The sequence below is a fragment of the Trachypithecus francoisi genome, unplaced genomic scaffold (assembly GCF_009764315.1).
Source record: "Trachypithecus francoisi isolate TF-2019V2 unplaced genomic scaffold, Tfra_2.0 Lachesis_group9, whole genome shotgun sequence".
NCBI lineage: Eukaryota > Metazoa > Chordata > Mammalia > Primates > Cercopithecidae > Trachypithecus > Trachypithecus francoisi.
This window is the reverse complement of record NW_022681474.1, coordinates 1,597,229-1,612,802: the sequence shown is the minus strand read 5'-3', so window position 1 is coordinate 1,612,802 and position 15,574 is coordinate 1,597,229. Positions and strand designations below refer to the sequence as shown.

Genomic DNA, 15,574 nt, shown 5'->3' with positions numbered 1-15,574 from the left:
TGTATCTGAGCCTAACTGGGTAAGAGTCAGAAATGTTGCTATTTTTAAATTGTTGCTCTTAAATTATTTTAGTGCCAGAAAAGGGATATAATTAAAAGAAGAAATCTTGGCCAGGCACGGTGGCTCATACCTGTAATCCCAGCACTTTGGGAGACTGAGATGGGAGGATCACTTGAGCCCAGGAGTTCAAGACCAGCCTGGGCAACATAGCCAGACCCCATCTCTAAAAATGAAAACAAATTATTTTATATGTAAATTAAAATTTTTTTAAATAAAAGAAGGAGTCTTTGTAAGTATTGCAGCTATCACGTGTTTTGATTAATGGGAGATTTGTTAGAGGATTGTGGCAGGTGTGTGTTTTTTAAACCTGAACTTTGTTGAACTGACTCTTCTTGATCTAGAGAATCCAAGGCTGTGGTCAGCACTAACTGGGTTAAAATAGGGAAGTCTCAGTACACACACTTTTCCATGTTCGTTTTTTACAGAATTTGGCCAGACAAGACTCAGTTGAGAGATTCTTTTTCCCTAAGCTTTCAAGGCTCTCCCTTTTGGTTTCTAATTACAAGAATAACAAAAAATACTCTCATTAATTTTTTGTTTTGATTTTAAAGCTTATGTTTTTCTTCCAGCTGGGTGTTAGGGAGATGCAGACCTTTGTCCTTTTTTCATGTGTGATGCTATTCCTCACACCTGAGCTCTCACCTCGGACCTCAGGCGGCCTCCGGCCAGCACCCTTCTCCTCTCTGCCCTTTCCATTTCAGTGTGAATTGGGCTTTCCTAGAAGCCTCCCTGACCACAGCACTCGACAGAGATGGGTGCAGGAGGTACCTTTTACTTTTTGTTTTAACCTCAGATGAAGTGTAATGAATAATACATGCCTCCAAATAATACGTCTGCCCTATAAGTGACCAGCTCCATGAATGTTTGTAGACTGGACATGCCCATGTAGTCAGCCCCAGATCAAGAAATGGAACATCCTCAGCTCCCCAGCACCCTCCTGTGCACCCTGCCAGTCCCTGGAGCCGGTGGAGGCTTGTGGGGTTTGCACCAAGAAGCATAGTCCTGGTGCAGTGAGAGGAGGTTTGTGCATGTAGCAGCAAGGAGAGGACAAAGGGAGGGGCCCAGCTGAGCCACCAGGAAGACTTTGCTGTCCAGTGTCTCAGTGTGGCCACCAGAGGACGCATGGGAGAGGGAGCCGCAGGCCTCGGTGCCTGGGCAGCTTGTTACCGTGCCAGCTGATCTTCCTTTCTTCAGCAGGAGTATGTTGACCTTGGTAATGGAAGCAAGGGGGAAGACTTGGAATAGACAGTATTCCATTTTGTAGCGTATTTTCATAACTCTGCTAATTGGTTATTTGGGGGTATTGCCTGAACAGAATTATTAGCCGTGAATATAAACTTGTCCTCTTTCGTTATCTACTGTAAGTGTTCTAATTATATGCTGCTGTGATCTTTGTTTTGAATTCCTATTTCCTTCCATTTTTAGGTCCCAATATTGAAGCCCATGGATCTTATGGTAGAAGCGAGTCCACGGCGAATTTTTGCAAATGCTCACACATATCATATAAATTCCATTTCAGTAAATAGTGATCATGAAACGTATCTTTCTGCAGATGACCTGAGAATTAATTTGTGGCACTTAGAAATCACAGATAGAAGCTTTAGTATCCTTCCTCAGAGGGACGCTGGCGTTTTCCTGAGGTGCTGTTTAGATAGTGATTTCTCTTGTTCCTTTATACACCTGTATCTCAGAATCTGGCCTTGTAAATACCGTCGCTGCACAGCAGCCTGTGATAAAAGTTCTCTGTGATTTGAAATGTTTGTCCCTAAAGATACAAATTTCTTTCTACCTTTGGGAAAAAGTTATGTGTAATGGGAATTACCTGAAGTCCACTGCTGGCCTGTTTTAGTCAGAGACAGTTTTAAATAGGCTGCATTTGAAAAACCAACTTTATGTGTTTTTTTTTTTTTTTCTTCTAAATTTGCTAACGGATGGTAGAAAATACTGGCTTAGGTTAGAGCGGTGTTTCGTCATCCATCCGAGCAGCAGCTTCCAGTTAGAACTTGCATTCTTCTGTGGCTGTGCACAGTCTGCGCGGCCCCAGCCCTCCTCATATGGGCCCCTTTCCAGCCAGCAGCCGGGAGCAGGGGGCTTGCTTCATCTGCAGCCTCTCCAGGGCCCCTGCCGTCCTCCCTCTGCTGTCCAGCGGCTTGAGCTGGGGCCCCATGTCATATGTTGGTTTTCTTAGTTATTTCAGCTTTACAGGGTGAAATGGGGCCTGCTGGTCTGAGTTGACCCGCAGCTGAATTCTGCCCTTCCTTGTGTTTTTCAGTCGAAGGATTTCTGTATAGGGCAGCCTGCCATGTTGGATCTGCTCTAACTACACGGAATGAACTCTTCATGTCAGGAAGAGCAACATCTTTTGGAATAGGGCGGTTTTCTTGCTAGTGTAGTTTTGTATGGGAGTGTGGGATTTTGCACAGATGGTGCTAGCTTGCTGTTCCTATTTATATGATTAAGTATGTACTATCTTGCTATTAAGGGCTTTCTGTATAACAATAATAGCAGCAAAAAAAAAAAATAATAGCAGCAAGATGAAAGCGGTATTCGCGTGTCGGGGTCTGCCCCTGGGCCGGGGCGTTGCTGCCGTCTGAGTGTGCTCATCCCAATCCTCTTACCGGGCGCTCCTTTGGAATTCGGGATGTGTAATCGGCTTCTTAACAGCTAATCCCCTAAACCTCACCCTGTGGATTGTTTGGCATCCTGTTTCACGTGACCGAATGTAACTAATTAAAACCAGCTGAGCCGAGCACTGTGCCTTAACCACACCCTTCCAGACATCGTGGACATCAAGCCTGCTAACATGGAGGAGCTGACCGAAGTCATCACCGCAGCCGAGTTCCACCCACACCAGTGCAACGTGTTCGTCTATAGCAGCAGCAAAGGGACCATCCGACTGTGCGACATGCGCTCCTCGGCCCTGTGCGACAGACACTCCAAGTGTAAGTGCCTGCGTCTTGTTTTTGAGACGGAGTCTCGCTCCGTCGCCCAGGCTGCAGTGCAGTGGCGCAATCTTGGCTCACTGCAAGCTCCGCCTCCTGGGTTCAAGTGATTCTCCTGCCTCAGCCTCCCGAGTAGCTGGGACTACAGGCATGTGCCACCATGCTCAGCTGATCTTTGTATTTTTAGTACAGTCAGGGTTTCACCATATGGACCAGACTGGTCTAACCTCAGGTGATTCCCCCATCTCGGCCTCCCAGAGTGCTGGGATTACAGGCGTGAGCCACCATGCCCAGCCGTGCCTGGCGGCTTTTAAAGCATCTCATTTAGAGCCACTTGTTCTTCAGACATTGACTTGTCTCCAAAGACTTAGAGGGTTCTTCCTGTTCCCCAAGTACCTTTGCGCACCTGGGGAGCCCTCCTTTGCTGGGGCCGTCCAAGCGCGGCTGGGTCAGAAGCTGCTGCTAGTAAGTGGAGCTCGAGGTTGTGCTTCCCACAGGCTTGCGGCTGTAGGGTGGGTGCTTGTGGTGCCACCGAGAAGCGGGTCGTTGATGCCCAGAGCCCAGGTGTCTCCTCAGAGGCTGCCAGCACTGGGTCCCACCAAGAGCCAGCTGCTGCCTCTGCCTCTGTGCGTGAGACCCGGGCTGAAGCCGCCAGCACACAGGAGGCTGTTCCCAGCTGTTGGAGTGAGCTCTGTTTGTGTTGAGCTTGGCTGGATTGGAAGCCACTTCCCTGAGCTGAAAGTCTAGCATTTTAATCCACTGAGCTTTCAAGTTCCTTCTAGGTGCGGGGGGTTCTGGTTTTGTTTTTATTTTTAGCCGTAAAGAATGGGCTCGACTTGATAGAGCACTGTAGTCAGCATGGCCCAGTGTCCTGAAACATTGCTGACCCTTCTTCCAGTGCCAACAGGTAGACGTGTGTCCACTGACTTCCTCTAACGGGGAAGCCACCAGTCAGTCCCACCAGACTGAGTCACTGCTCGTGTGCAGCGGCGCCCCCAGTGCCTCGGTGGAATGTGCCCACCGACCTTGCTCAGCAGCCTTTTTGCCTGTTCTCTTTCCTGAGGTTGAGGTGTGTTTTTAAGAATTCCGTATTTCTACTAGAATTCCTGCGATGAAGATCAGTGTGTCATAGCATTTGGCCTGTATCTTAAGCATAGCATTCTTGAGTAAATAATTTCAGATTCCAGTTCTGTTTGTCATCAGAGTGACTTATTTGAGTAAATGCTTGGTGTCGGCACAGCTGGCTTCAAGTTAACTTCGGATACTAAGCCAACACACACACAGGCTCCTACCTCAAGAAAAAAGAAAAAACCTAAAGCAGCTTAAGGTCAAGGAAGCACAAGCCAGGTGCAGTGGTGCGCACCTGTGGTCCCAGCTACCCTGGAGGCTGAGTGGGGAGCATCACTTGAGCCCAAGAGTTTTGAGAGCAGCCTGGGCAGCATAGCAAGACCTTGTCTCTTAAAAAAAAAAAAAAAAAGAAGAAGCACATCTCTCCTGGCCTGAAGTTTACAAAACCTTAAGGTATGACCTTATGCTAGGGCGGTCAGTGGCCCAGTGGGGCCGTGGGCGCCTCTCTTTGCCACAGGTGCAGGTGGAGGGAACTCTGTCAAGTTACTGCAGAGAAAGCAAGGTCTGCTGAGGAAGCACCCAGATCTTTCTGAAAATAGGAATCCAGTTTTGTCACAGTAGAACTTGAGTATTCAGTATTGGAGACAAATCTTTGCTGGCTGGCTTTGACCGGCGGGACCATCTTGGTGGTTAAAATCGGGACCACAGTGTTGCCGGTCAGGGTGGTCACTCCTGCAGACCCACAAGCTGTGAACCCTCCGAAAAGCAGGCGGTTTCTCAGAGACGCAGACTGCTGTGTCTGCGTGACCATGTAATGCTGTTTATGTCTTCCTGTGATGTGTATGCGATAGGATTTCACATGCTCGGGCCTGGTGCCGTGAGGATGCAAAGACACTCCTACAGGAATGCGGTGGTGCTGAACCTGGGCCCACATCAGGATGCCCCGAGGAGCTCCCACAGATTACGGTGCCCAGGACCTTGCCTAGAGGTTCTGATTCAGGGTCCGGATGAGACTTGGGTGTCTCTGCTTCTAATGCCCATCCCTGATGCCCGTCCCTTGTCCATAGCTGGTGCTAGAATGTCGTATCTGAAGCTCTTGCCCACAGAAGTCACAGAAGATCAGAAAACCTAGAGAATCAGAAAGATCAGAAGACCTAGTGTTGTTGAGGCCAAGCCCTTCCAGAGTCTGTATGAAGGGGCCACATCCTACTTGAACTTGAAAATGATTTGTTCTCTGATTTTTAAACAGAAGCTGAAAACGTTTTATTTTGTTTTTCAGTTTTTGAAGAGCCTGAAGATCCCAGCAGTAGGTCCTTCTTCTCAGAAATAATTTCATCCATATCTGATGTAAAATTCAGTCATAGTGGGCGGTACATGATGACCAGAGACTACCTGTCGGTGAAGGTGTGGGACCTCAACATGGAGAGCAGGCCGGTGGAGACCCACCAAGTCCACGAGTACCTGCGCAGCAAGCTCTGCTCTCTCTATGAGAACGACTGCATCTTTGACAAGTTTGAGTGTTGCTGGAACGGTTCGGATAGGTAAGGCCTGCGTGGAGATGAGCCGTCGCCCCAAGCTTGCTGGTTTCCCAGAGTGCAAGGTCAGTGAGGGAGGCGAGCTGTCCTGGAGCGTCAGAGGAAGACGCTCATAGATGGTGTTTTCCAGACCTTTTGATTGATGGATGATAGTATCAAAGTAGAGAAAATAGGATCTCTGAGCCCGTTTCTCACCTAGCTTGTCATTCCATCTATACTTAGACAAGAAGTATAGCGCTAGGTACAGGCCGGCTGTGTTTTAAATGATTAGTGGATGTTAGTTTTATTACTTTTTATTATGCCAAAGATGAGTGAAAAGGAAGGAAGTGGGGAAGGGAGTCACCTCACTGGGACGGCCGCGTTGCAGTCCGCTCTTCCTTCTGGAGAGAAGTGGATGAAAACACCCCGGAGCCACTGCCTGTTGTGCCCAGATGCAGCGTGGTCATGGCTGGTGTGAAACGCTGATGTAATTTGTCATGTGCTGGTTCTAGGACCTTGATAATTTATTTTGTATACATTCTTTAAAGATACTATGATGAGTGTGGTTGACAGCTATGTTTTATTATTATGCAAAAAGTTATGTTTCAGATGATGGAAGATTATCTTGCACCATTTTAATACAGAATTTTTGTTCAGAATGTAAAAGTACAGAAGAGTCTGCTATTGGCAATAGGTGATTGACTGGATATTCTGCGAAACCCTCTGGCATAAACACCTAGAAATGCTGGATATGATACAGCAGATGTCTCTTCAGGTGCGTAGTGGAGCCCACAGATAAGCAAGGGAAATCTCACAACAGCCAGAAACTAAGAGCTGAGACCAGAACAGCAGCTTCTGAAGGCATCTATTCTGAGAGCAGCCTTGCAGCCCTGGGTGGCCTCAGGGCCATCAGCCCATAGCGGGAACCACTGCGCCCGTGAACAGCAGGTTGTGGTGCAGAGCTGAAGCCTTGTCCCACACGCAGTGACTTGGTCACGGTGGCTCTTCCTGTGTGAGCGTGGTATTTTCAAGAGCTGAAGCCTTGGCCCACACGAGGTGTGGAGTTGGAACAGGGACCCTGGAAGATGATGTCTCCCTCCACTGGCAGGTGGAGTCCAAAGTGCAGTTTATCTGTCTGAGGCCTTGCATGGGGGGTGGCCAGCACTCCCTTGAGACGTGGAAGCTTAGCCTCCCTGCACAGGGTTTGCAGTGTGGGTTTGTTCGGCTGCGTTATGATCTGTCAAATCTCACGCCGTGGAGCTCCTGCCTCCACCAAGGCTGTGTGCGGGCATCGGGACAGACCGGCATGGTTCCAACTCTGGCTTCTACTGCAAGGGCTGTGTGCGGGCATCGGGACGGACCAGCGTGGTTCCAGCTCTGGCTTCTACTGCGAGGGCTGTGTGCGGGCATCGGGACGGACCAGCGTGGTTCCAGCTCTGGCTTCTACTGCGAGGGCTGTGTGCAAGCATCGGGACGGACCAGCGTGGTTCCAGCTCTGGCTTCTACTGCGAGGGCTGTGTGCGGGCATCGGGACGGACCAGTGTGGTTCCAGCTCTGGCTTCTACTGTGAGGGCTGTGTGCGGGCATCGGGACGGACCAGTGTGGTTCCAGCTCTGGCTTCTACTGCGAGGGCTGTGGGCGGGCATCGGGACGGACCGGTGTGGTTCCAGCTCTGGCTTCTACTGTGAGGGCTGTGGGCGGGCATCGGGACGGACCGGCGTGGTTCCAACTTGGCTTCTACTCTGTTTGCAGACTGACCTGTCAGCCTGTAGCATCTCATGGATGTTGACTGAAGACATGAGGTTCCTGGGTCCTCGTGGCACCGCAGGCAGCATGAGCCTCTTGTTGGTCTGGGTTCCCCAGGGCTGGACACATGAGGCCGTGGCTGATGCACACTGAGCTTGGAGAACTCCACTGCTCTCATAGTGGGCAGTAAACACACCTGCACTTTGACCAGAAGAGACATGATCTCATTCCTCAAGGCCGCTTGCTGGAAGCACAGCCCTGAGAAGTGGCCCAGGTGGAGAGAATGGCGTTGTTGGCAGACTCCATGAGAACACACGTGCTGGGTGGCTGCTGCCAACACACCCAGATCTCTCTGGATTTCCTCACATTAAAATCATCTAAACATGAGCTCACGGGTGAAAATTACCAAGCACATACAGGAAAAGCCACCATGAGCAAGTCAGCAGAACCACAGCAGAACTGAACCTCCAAGAAGGCAGCTGTTGAGATCCTAAGTTAAAGAAGATAAACTAAGAATGCTTGAGATATTCACAGACTAGAGGAAGGAAACAGCCTGAACCAGGAACCACATGACTGCTAAACATGACCTGGAGACTGGAAAGGAATCAGAGCATCTAGAAATGACAAGTGTGATAGATGAAACTGTGTAGGTTTAGCGGCAGGTCCATTTTGGCTAAACAGATCTTCTATTAGTGGATGGAAAGGAAAACCAGAAGAAATGGGGGCTAAAGAGCCAAACAGAAAACATGAGACACTAGGAACTGTGGAGGCCAGGATGAGGCACAGCACACGTTTAAACGGAGAAGTGTGGGGTGTGAGGCTTAAAGTGACAGTGGCCAGCAATTTTTGCTAATTTATGAAAGCCTGAATACACAGAATCAGGAGGCACAGAAATGCTCATCCATGTCATCATGAAATTGCAGGACACCAAACACAAAGAGAATATCTTAAATGCACCCAAGGAAAAAACACAAATTACCTCCGAAAGCGGACACCGAGAGTGAGACTCGGCTTTGCCATGGCCACAGTGGGAGCCAGAAGCCGTGTGACAGATCCAGCAAGTGTGACTCGTGACTCTCCACCGCCAGCTTAGAGGCAAGCCTTGAAATAGATGACTTGTTCAAGAATCTGCTTGTGATAAAATTATTTTCAAATGGGAAACAATGTATCACAACAGGAAACTCAGTAGAGTGAGCTGTAAAGGGATCGTGGCCCTGCAGAAAGGGGCTGAGACAGATAGGGCAACGCAGCTGGCAGGGAAGGGCAGTGCGGACTCGGCAGCTCTGCCAGCTGGACGACCTTAGTTAACTGTGTTGGGGGGAGAAAAATTAGAGCCCTCACCAGCCCCACACAATATATAAGCTCCGAGTGTGTGTAAGCCTGAGTGAGGCATCTTCGTGAGCTCTGGAGACAGAAGGGCGTTAAATTTAACAAGGCCCCAAAAGCCCAAGGAAAACATTAAGAAATTCAACTACATTAAATTTTAAACTTCTTTATATTGAAATTAAAAGTGAAAATCCCCAAAAGCATAACAAACAGAGATTAAGTGTCCAGAAGAGGTGCAGAATTAGGAGTCAACAAGAAGGTGGCAAACAATTCAGAAAGGAGCAAACACCATGAATGGGGTTTCGGAGAAATGGAAAAACAAATAGAAATGTTCATCCTTTTTAGTGATCAGCAAGTAAAGCCAGAGGGACGTCCTTTCACGCCCGTCAGAACAATGATGGTGTAGGGGAGAGGGTGGAGACTGGTGGTCTCACCCTGTGCCCTTCTTGTGGGCCTCCTTGGTGACATTCAGTCCGATTGGGAGCTTCTTGCATGTACAGACAAGAAAACATGCTCAGATACCTGAGATAGCAAACACCTGGAGACAGCCCACAGGTGCAAAATTAGGGGAATGGACAGGTAAGTTGTTCTCTATCGTAACATGTACTGAAAAGCAGTGAGAATCAGTTATTAGAACTACATGGATCACATAGGTGGATCTCACAAATTTCAGGAGGAATGTGTACAGCACAATGACTACAACATGTTTAAGACATACAAGACAGTTTTGTTTTAAGAATCGGTAACTATTGGCCGGGCGCAGTGAGTGGCTCACGCCTGTAATCCCAGCACTTTTGGAGGCCGAGGAAGGTAGATCATGAGGTCAAGGGTTTGAGACCAGCCTGACCAACATGGTGAAACCCCATCTCTACTAGAAATGCAAAAATTAGCTGGGCATGGTGGTGCATGCCTGTAATCCCACTACTCGGGGCTGAGGCAAGAGAATGGCTTAAACCTTGGATGCGGAGGTTGCAGTGAGCTGAGATCGTGCCACTGCACTCCAGCCTGGGCAACAAAGCGAGACCTTGTCTCAAAAAAAAAAAAAAATCTGTAACTATTCAAAATATAAGTGTGTGTGGGGATGACACATATGTACTCTAGCAAGTGAGGACCCCAGCTGGGAACGGGATAGAAGATCATCTTTCTTTCCAGAGTGGCAACACAATGTGGGGGGTTCACTGTCTTAGTGACTTGCGGGAGTGTGGGGGGTTCACTGTTTTAGTGACTTGCGGGAGTGTGGAGGTTTCACTGTCTTAGCAGTGACTTGCGGGAGTGTGTGGGGTTCACTGTCTTAGTGACTTGCGGGAGTGTGGGGGTTTCACTGTCTTAGCAGTGACTTGCAGGTGTTGGGGGGTTCACTGTCTTAGCAGTGACTTGCGGGTGTGTGGGGGGTTTACTGTCTTAGTGACTTGCGGGTGTGGGGGGTTCACTGTCTTAGCAGTGACTTGCAGGTGTTGGGGGGTTCACTGTCTTAGCAGTGACTTGCGGGAGTGTAGGAGGGTTTACTGTCTTAGTGACTCGCGGGTGTGCGAGGGGGTCCCTGTCTTAGCAGTGACTTGCAGGTGTTGGGGGTTCACTGTCTTAGTGACTTGCGGGTGTGAGGGGTTCACTGTCTTAGCAGTGACTTGCAGGTGTGGAGGGGTTCACTGTCTTAGTGACTTGTGGGTGTGCAGGGGGTTCCCTGTCTTAGTGACTTGCGGGTGTGCGGGAGGGTTCACTGTCTTAGTGACTTGCGGGTGTGGGGGTTCACTGTCTTAATGACTTGCGGGTCGGGGGGTTCACTGTCTTAGTGACTTCCGGGAGTGTGGGGGGTTCACTGTCTTAGCAGTGACTTGCAGGTGTTGGGGGGTTCACTGTCTTAGCAGTGACTTGCGGGAGTGTAGGAGGGTTACTGTCTTAGTGACTCGCGGGTGTGCGAGGGGGTCCCTGTCTTAGCAGTGACTTGCAGGTGTTGGGGGGTTCACTGTCTTAGTGACTTGCGGGTGTGAGGGGTTCACTGTCTTAGCAGTGACTTGCAGGTGTGGAGGGGTTCACTGTCTTAGTGACTTGTGGTGTGCAGGGGGTTCCCTGTCTTAGTGACTTGGGGGTGTGCGGTGGGTGGTCCCTGTCTTAGCAGTGACTTGCGGGTGTGGGGGTTCACTGTCTTAATGACTTGCGGGTCGGGGGGTTCACTGTCTTAGTGACTTCCGGGAGTGTGGGGGGTTCACTGTCTTAGTGACTTGCAGGAGTGTGGGGGGGTTCACTGTCTTAGCAATGACTTGCGGGTGTGCCAGGGGTGGGTCACTGTCTTAGCAACGACTTGTGGGCATGTGGGGGTGTCCCTGTCTTAGCAGTGACTTGTGGGTGTGTGGGGTTCACTGTCTTAGCAGTGACTTGTGGGTGTGCAGGGGGGTCCCTGTCTTAGTGACTTGCGGGTGTGCGGGAGGGTTCACTGTCTTAGTGACTTGCGGGTGTGCGCAGGGTTCCCTGTCTTAGTGACTTGCGGGTGTGCGGAAGGGTTCACTGTCTTAGTGACTTGGGGGTGTGCGGTGGGTGGTCCCTGTCTTAGCAGTGACTTGTGAGTATGCGTGGGGGGAGTCCCTGTCTTAACAGTGACTTGGGGTGTGTGGGGGTGCTCACTGTCTTAGCAGTGACTTGCAGGTACATGGATAGTTACTGTATTCTTTATTCTTCTTGATATATTTCAAATATTGCAAAATACCCTTAGATTACATATCCCCAAGACCATCTAAAAGCACTCCCAGTAACACTTGCTTAGTCCATTTACTTTCACAGACACGCCTGTCTTCCTGCCTGGAAACTTCTGTTGAGGGACCTGATGAAGGGGAGTGAGGCGTTGCAGTGCTGCCTCAGCCCAGTCCTGATTCTCTGTGTGGCAGCGCCTTCTCGTGTTCTAGGCCGCCTCACAAAACCAGTTATGCGCTTATGTCTGTGTCTGTGTCTGTGCTGTTCCCTTCCTGGGCCAGCACCTGGCTGCTGGGCAGCGCCCTGGGTTGCAGCGTGGAGACACCCACCCTGGGGCTGGCACTGTCTGGGGAGAATTTAAAAGGGATCATAAATCTGTATAAAAGCTGATCTGCTTTTCATTCTTCCCTTGCACCAGCAATTCCAGTGTCGGCCATACATCTTTTGTCGTCTGTGTTCTGAATAATGGTTGCTGTTGAGTTTTAATAACATAAACGTAAGCTTCAGATTCACACATTCTTATACTCACCCTTTCGTAAACATTGTGTTTTATGTGGAAACTAATTTCGGGAACTCCCAGTCGATGGCCCTCACGTACCAACTTGGCTGCACACCCCTGTTCCAAGACCATGTGCACAGCTTGGCATTGCTGGAGGGTGCTGGGCACATCTTGTGTCTCCTGCCCCTGCGGTGCTGTGGACTCCTGGATGGAAGCAGGAGATGTGAAATAAACATGGATAGCTGAGTGCAATTTCTCTTTTCTGAGTTTGTCTTTTTTTTTTTTTTTTTCGTGCTTTGAAGTTTTAGACAAGGTCAGCCAGACACTAGATATTTGCCAGCAGCTGGGGTCAGTGCTGGGCCATGGAAGGGAAACAGCCGGCTTCTTTCTCATGGCACCTTGAAGACGTGCCGGCATGAAGGTCTCCCGCCGTGCATGACCACGGGGGCAGGACGTGAGGGTGCAGGTCAGTGTCAGAATACGAAGAGCAGGCGAGCTTCGAGGACTGCTGGAGAAATCAGAAGGGCATTGTTTGAACACATCTTTCATCAGAAACTGGACTCATAAAGCCATGGGTCAAATCATGGCAGTGTTTGCTATCATTCAGCCATTTTTCTGTCATTTTTGTAGAAAAAGGAAGATTGCAGAGGTTTTTGCCAATATGAAGTTATGAGGATGTGTGCATTCGTGGAATTTTTCGACAGCAGAGACATTTGAAAGCCATTACAATTGATCTTGAAGAAAAAAGCATGGACAGTATTGTATTGTCTGGAATGTGTTGTGAAATGCAGTTGTTCTAAAATTCTGCCACACTTTGCCCAGTGTTTAAGATTTTCACTATTGGCCGGGCGCGGTGGCTCAAGCCTGTAATCCCAGCACTTTGGGAGGCCGAGACGGGCGGATCACGAGGTCAGGAGATCGAGACCATCCTGGCTAACACGGTGAAACCCCGTCTCTACTAAAAATACAAAAAAACTAGCCGGGCGAGGTGGCGGCGCCTGTAGTCCCAGCTACTCGGGAGGCTGAGGCAGGAGAATGGCATAAACCCGGGAGGTGGAGCTTGCAGTGAGCTGAGATCCGGCCACTGCACTTCAGTCCGGGCAACAGAGCGAGACTCCGCCTCAAAAAAAAAAAAAAAAAAAAGATTTTCACTATTTCTATCCGTTGCTTCATTTGAAGGAAACTTTTTGAAATTAATAGAAAAGCAGTTTAACTCTGAAGAAACATGGACAGATATGACTAGTAACTGTTGAACATGATAAGGATTATGTTCAGGTCATTATGAATTATTGACAACCTGCAGAATTTAAGGCTGAAACTGTACTGTTATTCATGAGTGAGATAAATGGGTGGGATTGTTTCAGAAAATACACTGATGTCATTAAAAGTGCGACTCCATTGTTTTGTCTCTCCTGTGACTATTCTTACTGACACGATGATATATAAAGTTCAGTAAGAATCTTCACAGCATTTCTCTTCGGACTGGTACTGGGATTGTTCATTCCTGAGTTCTGAAAGTAACTGGGTTGTGGGGGAGGGTGGTATGCACTGTGCACCCCAGGGGTGGGGTCTGAGTCCTCCTTGCTCCCCCCACTTAGGAGTGCTGCTCTCTGCTCTTGTTTTGAACAGCGCCATCATGACTGGGTCCTACAACAACTTCTTCAGAATGTTTGACAGAGACACGCGGAGGGATGTGACCCTGGAGGCCTCGAGAGAGAGCAGCAAACCCCGCGCCAGCCTCAAACCCAGGAAGGTGTGTACAGGGGGTAAGCGGAAGAAAGACGAGATCAGTGTGGACAGTCTGGACTTGAACAAGAAGATCCTGCACACGGCCTGGCACCCCGCGGACAATGTCATTGCCGTGGCTGCCACCAATAACTTGTACATATTCCAGGACAAAATCAACTAGGGACGCGAACGTGAGGACCGAGTCTTGTCTTGCATAGTTAAGCCGATCATTTTTCTGTCAGAGAAAGGCATCATTGTCCGCTCCATTAAGAACAGTGACGCACCTGCTGCTTCCCCTTCACAGACACAGGAGAAAGCTGCCGCCGCTGGAGGCCCGGTGTGTTTCCGCCTTTGGTGAGGCGCGAGGCAGGCGCTACTGCTCACATGGAGACGCTCTCGAAGCAGAGTTGACACTGCTCCCAAAAGGCCATTACTCAGAATAAATGTATTTATTTCAGTCCAAGCCTTCCTTTCCAATTTATAGACCAAAAAATTAACATCCAAGAGAAAAGTTACTGTTGTCAGTTACCGCTCTTCCTTCGACTTTCCCTCTTTCTCTGCCGTCGCACTTGGGCCTTCACTGCAGCGTGGCGTGGCCACCGTCCGTGTCCTCTCAGCCTTCCTCTGAGTCCGGGTGGGCTCTGTGGATGTGTGGATGTGGCCCGAGCAGGCTCAGGCGGCCCCACTCACCCACAGCATCCGCCGCCACCCCTTCGGGTGTGAGCACTCAATAAAAACAACACGCTATAAAAAGTGTTTTTAAATCCAAACATAAGCATTGCCTTTTCATTTGCTTTCATTGCCTAGAATGAAGTTATGCAGGGTTCTTCTTTGGAACTACCTGTTTGAGAAATGTGTAAGCCCCTTCTTTGGCAGCATGGGGGGATGTGTGCAGCATTTCTGTCCCCAAGCTGCCGCCCGCTCTGTTTCTGTAGGACCCCATCGGATACACCAGGTAAGGTCTGGGAAAAACCACAACCGAGGCCACCTCTGAGAAAGAACATTGCAAGGAAGAACCGAAAGTGCTGCCATCCAATTAGCCTGGTTTAAAGTAGCCTCAAATTCACTACAGATGAAGAAACATGTGCTTTGTTTCTAAGGCTTTTGAAAAAGTACTTTGGGGGAGTATACTATTTAAATATTGCTAAAATCATATGCACACTAAATTTCATCCTGCATTTCAAACCAGGAAAATTAACTAATTTTAATTACATGACGCCACCAGCACGTTTGTTTCTTTTCAAGTAAGATCTTTGATACCAGAAATCAAGATTTTCCAAGACATATAATACAGAGCTGTAACAATGCTGGGTGATCAGAGCTTGCTTCTGTGGGATTTAACACACACCCACTGCGTGTCCCCGAGGGGAGTGGGGAGTCGGGCTCCCGTGCCCATGTGGGGATGAAGGTGTGTGCTGATCCCCCGTTCCCCTGTCTAGATGAAGGTGTGTGCTGATCCTGATTCCTCATGCCCTGTGGGGATGAAGGTGTGTGCTGATCCTGATTCCTCATGCCCTGTGGGGATGAAGGTGTGTGCTGATCCTGATTCCTCATGCCCTGTGGAGATGGAGGTGTGTGCTGATTACTAATCCACATCACAAGAACAGGGTGTCCGTCAATACCCTGAATTAATGCTAACACAGTGCCACTTGAGTTCACATTAAGTTAGAAATTGAGAATGTAAAAGTACTTTTATTTTTGTATGTTGATTGATTGTGACACAGTTTACAAAGTCTGAGGTGTGGAACAGAGCTGTTTAAGCATTAGTCAACCCTGGTCCTTAAAAAGACAGTTCTAGTAAAATGGGATTGTATATATTTGTTCGACTATTTTGACCAAAAAGTTTAATAAATTGTAAATGTTTAACTGGATTTTCACTACGTATTTGGACACCTTTTGCCATCTTTCCTCTAGAACATATTTCCCACTAAATAGCCCACCTCCTCCACCTCCGGGCAGAGCAGAAGGTGCAGCCCAGGCGGATCCCATGTGCAGAGGCTCTGTGT

The 15,574-nt window shown here is 49.0% G+C and overlaps 1 protein-coding gene across 10 annotated transcripts in view; it reads left to right on the top strand.

Annotated features, from left to right (window-relative positions):
• The window catches only part of PPP2R2D (protein phosphatase 2 regulatory subunit Bdelta), a 52,427-nt gene extending 38,089 nt beyond the window's left edge, over positions 1-14,338 (top strand). For 8 of the 10 annotated variants that reach the window (XM_033209318.1, XM_033209317.1, XM_033209320.1 and 5 more), the window contains 4 exons: positions 1,486-1,663; positions 2,838-3,002; positions 5,350-5,611; positions 13,470-14,338. In XM_033209318.1, the coding sequence (XP_033065209.1) occupies positions 1,486-1,663; positions 2,838-3,002; positions 5,350-5,611; positions 13,470-13,749 (885 nt within the window). In that variant the 3' untranslated portion in view covers positions 13,750-14,338. The remainder of the gene's footprint in view (positions 1-1,485; positions 1,664-2,837; positions 3,003-5,349; positions 5,612-13,469) is intronic. The other 2 variants (XM_033209319.1, XM_033209326.1) reach the window with 1 other exon arrangement.
• The last annotated feature ends 1,236 nt before the right edge of the window (positions 14,339-15,574 follow it).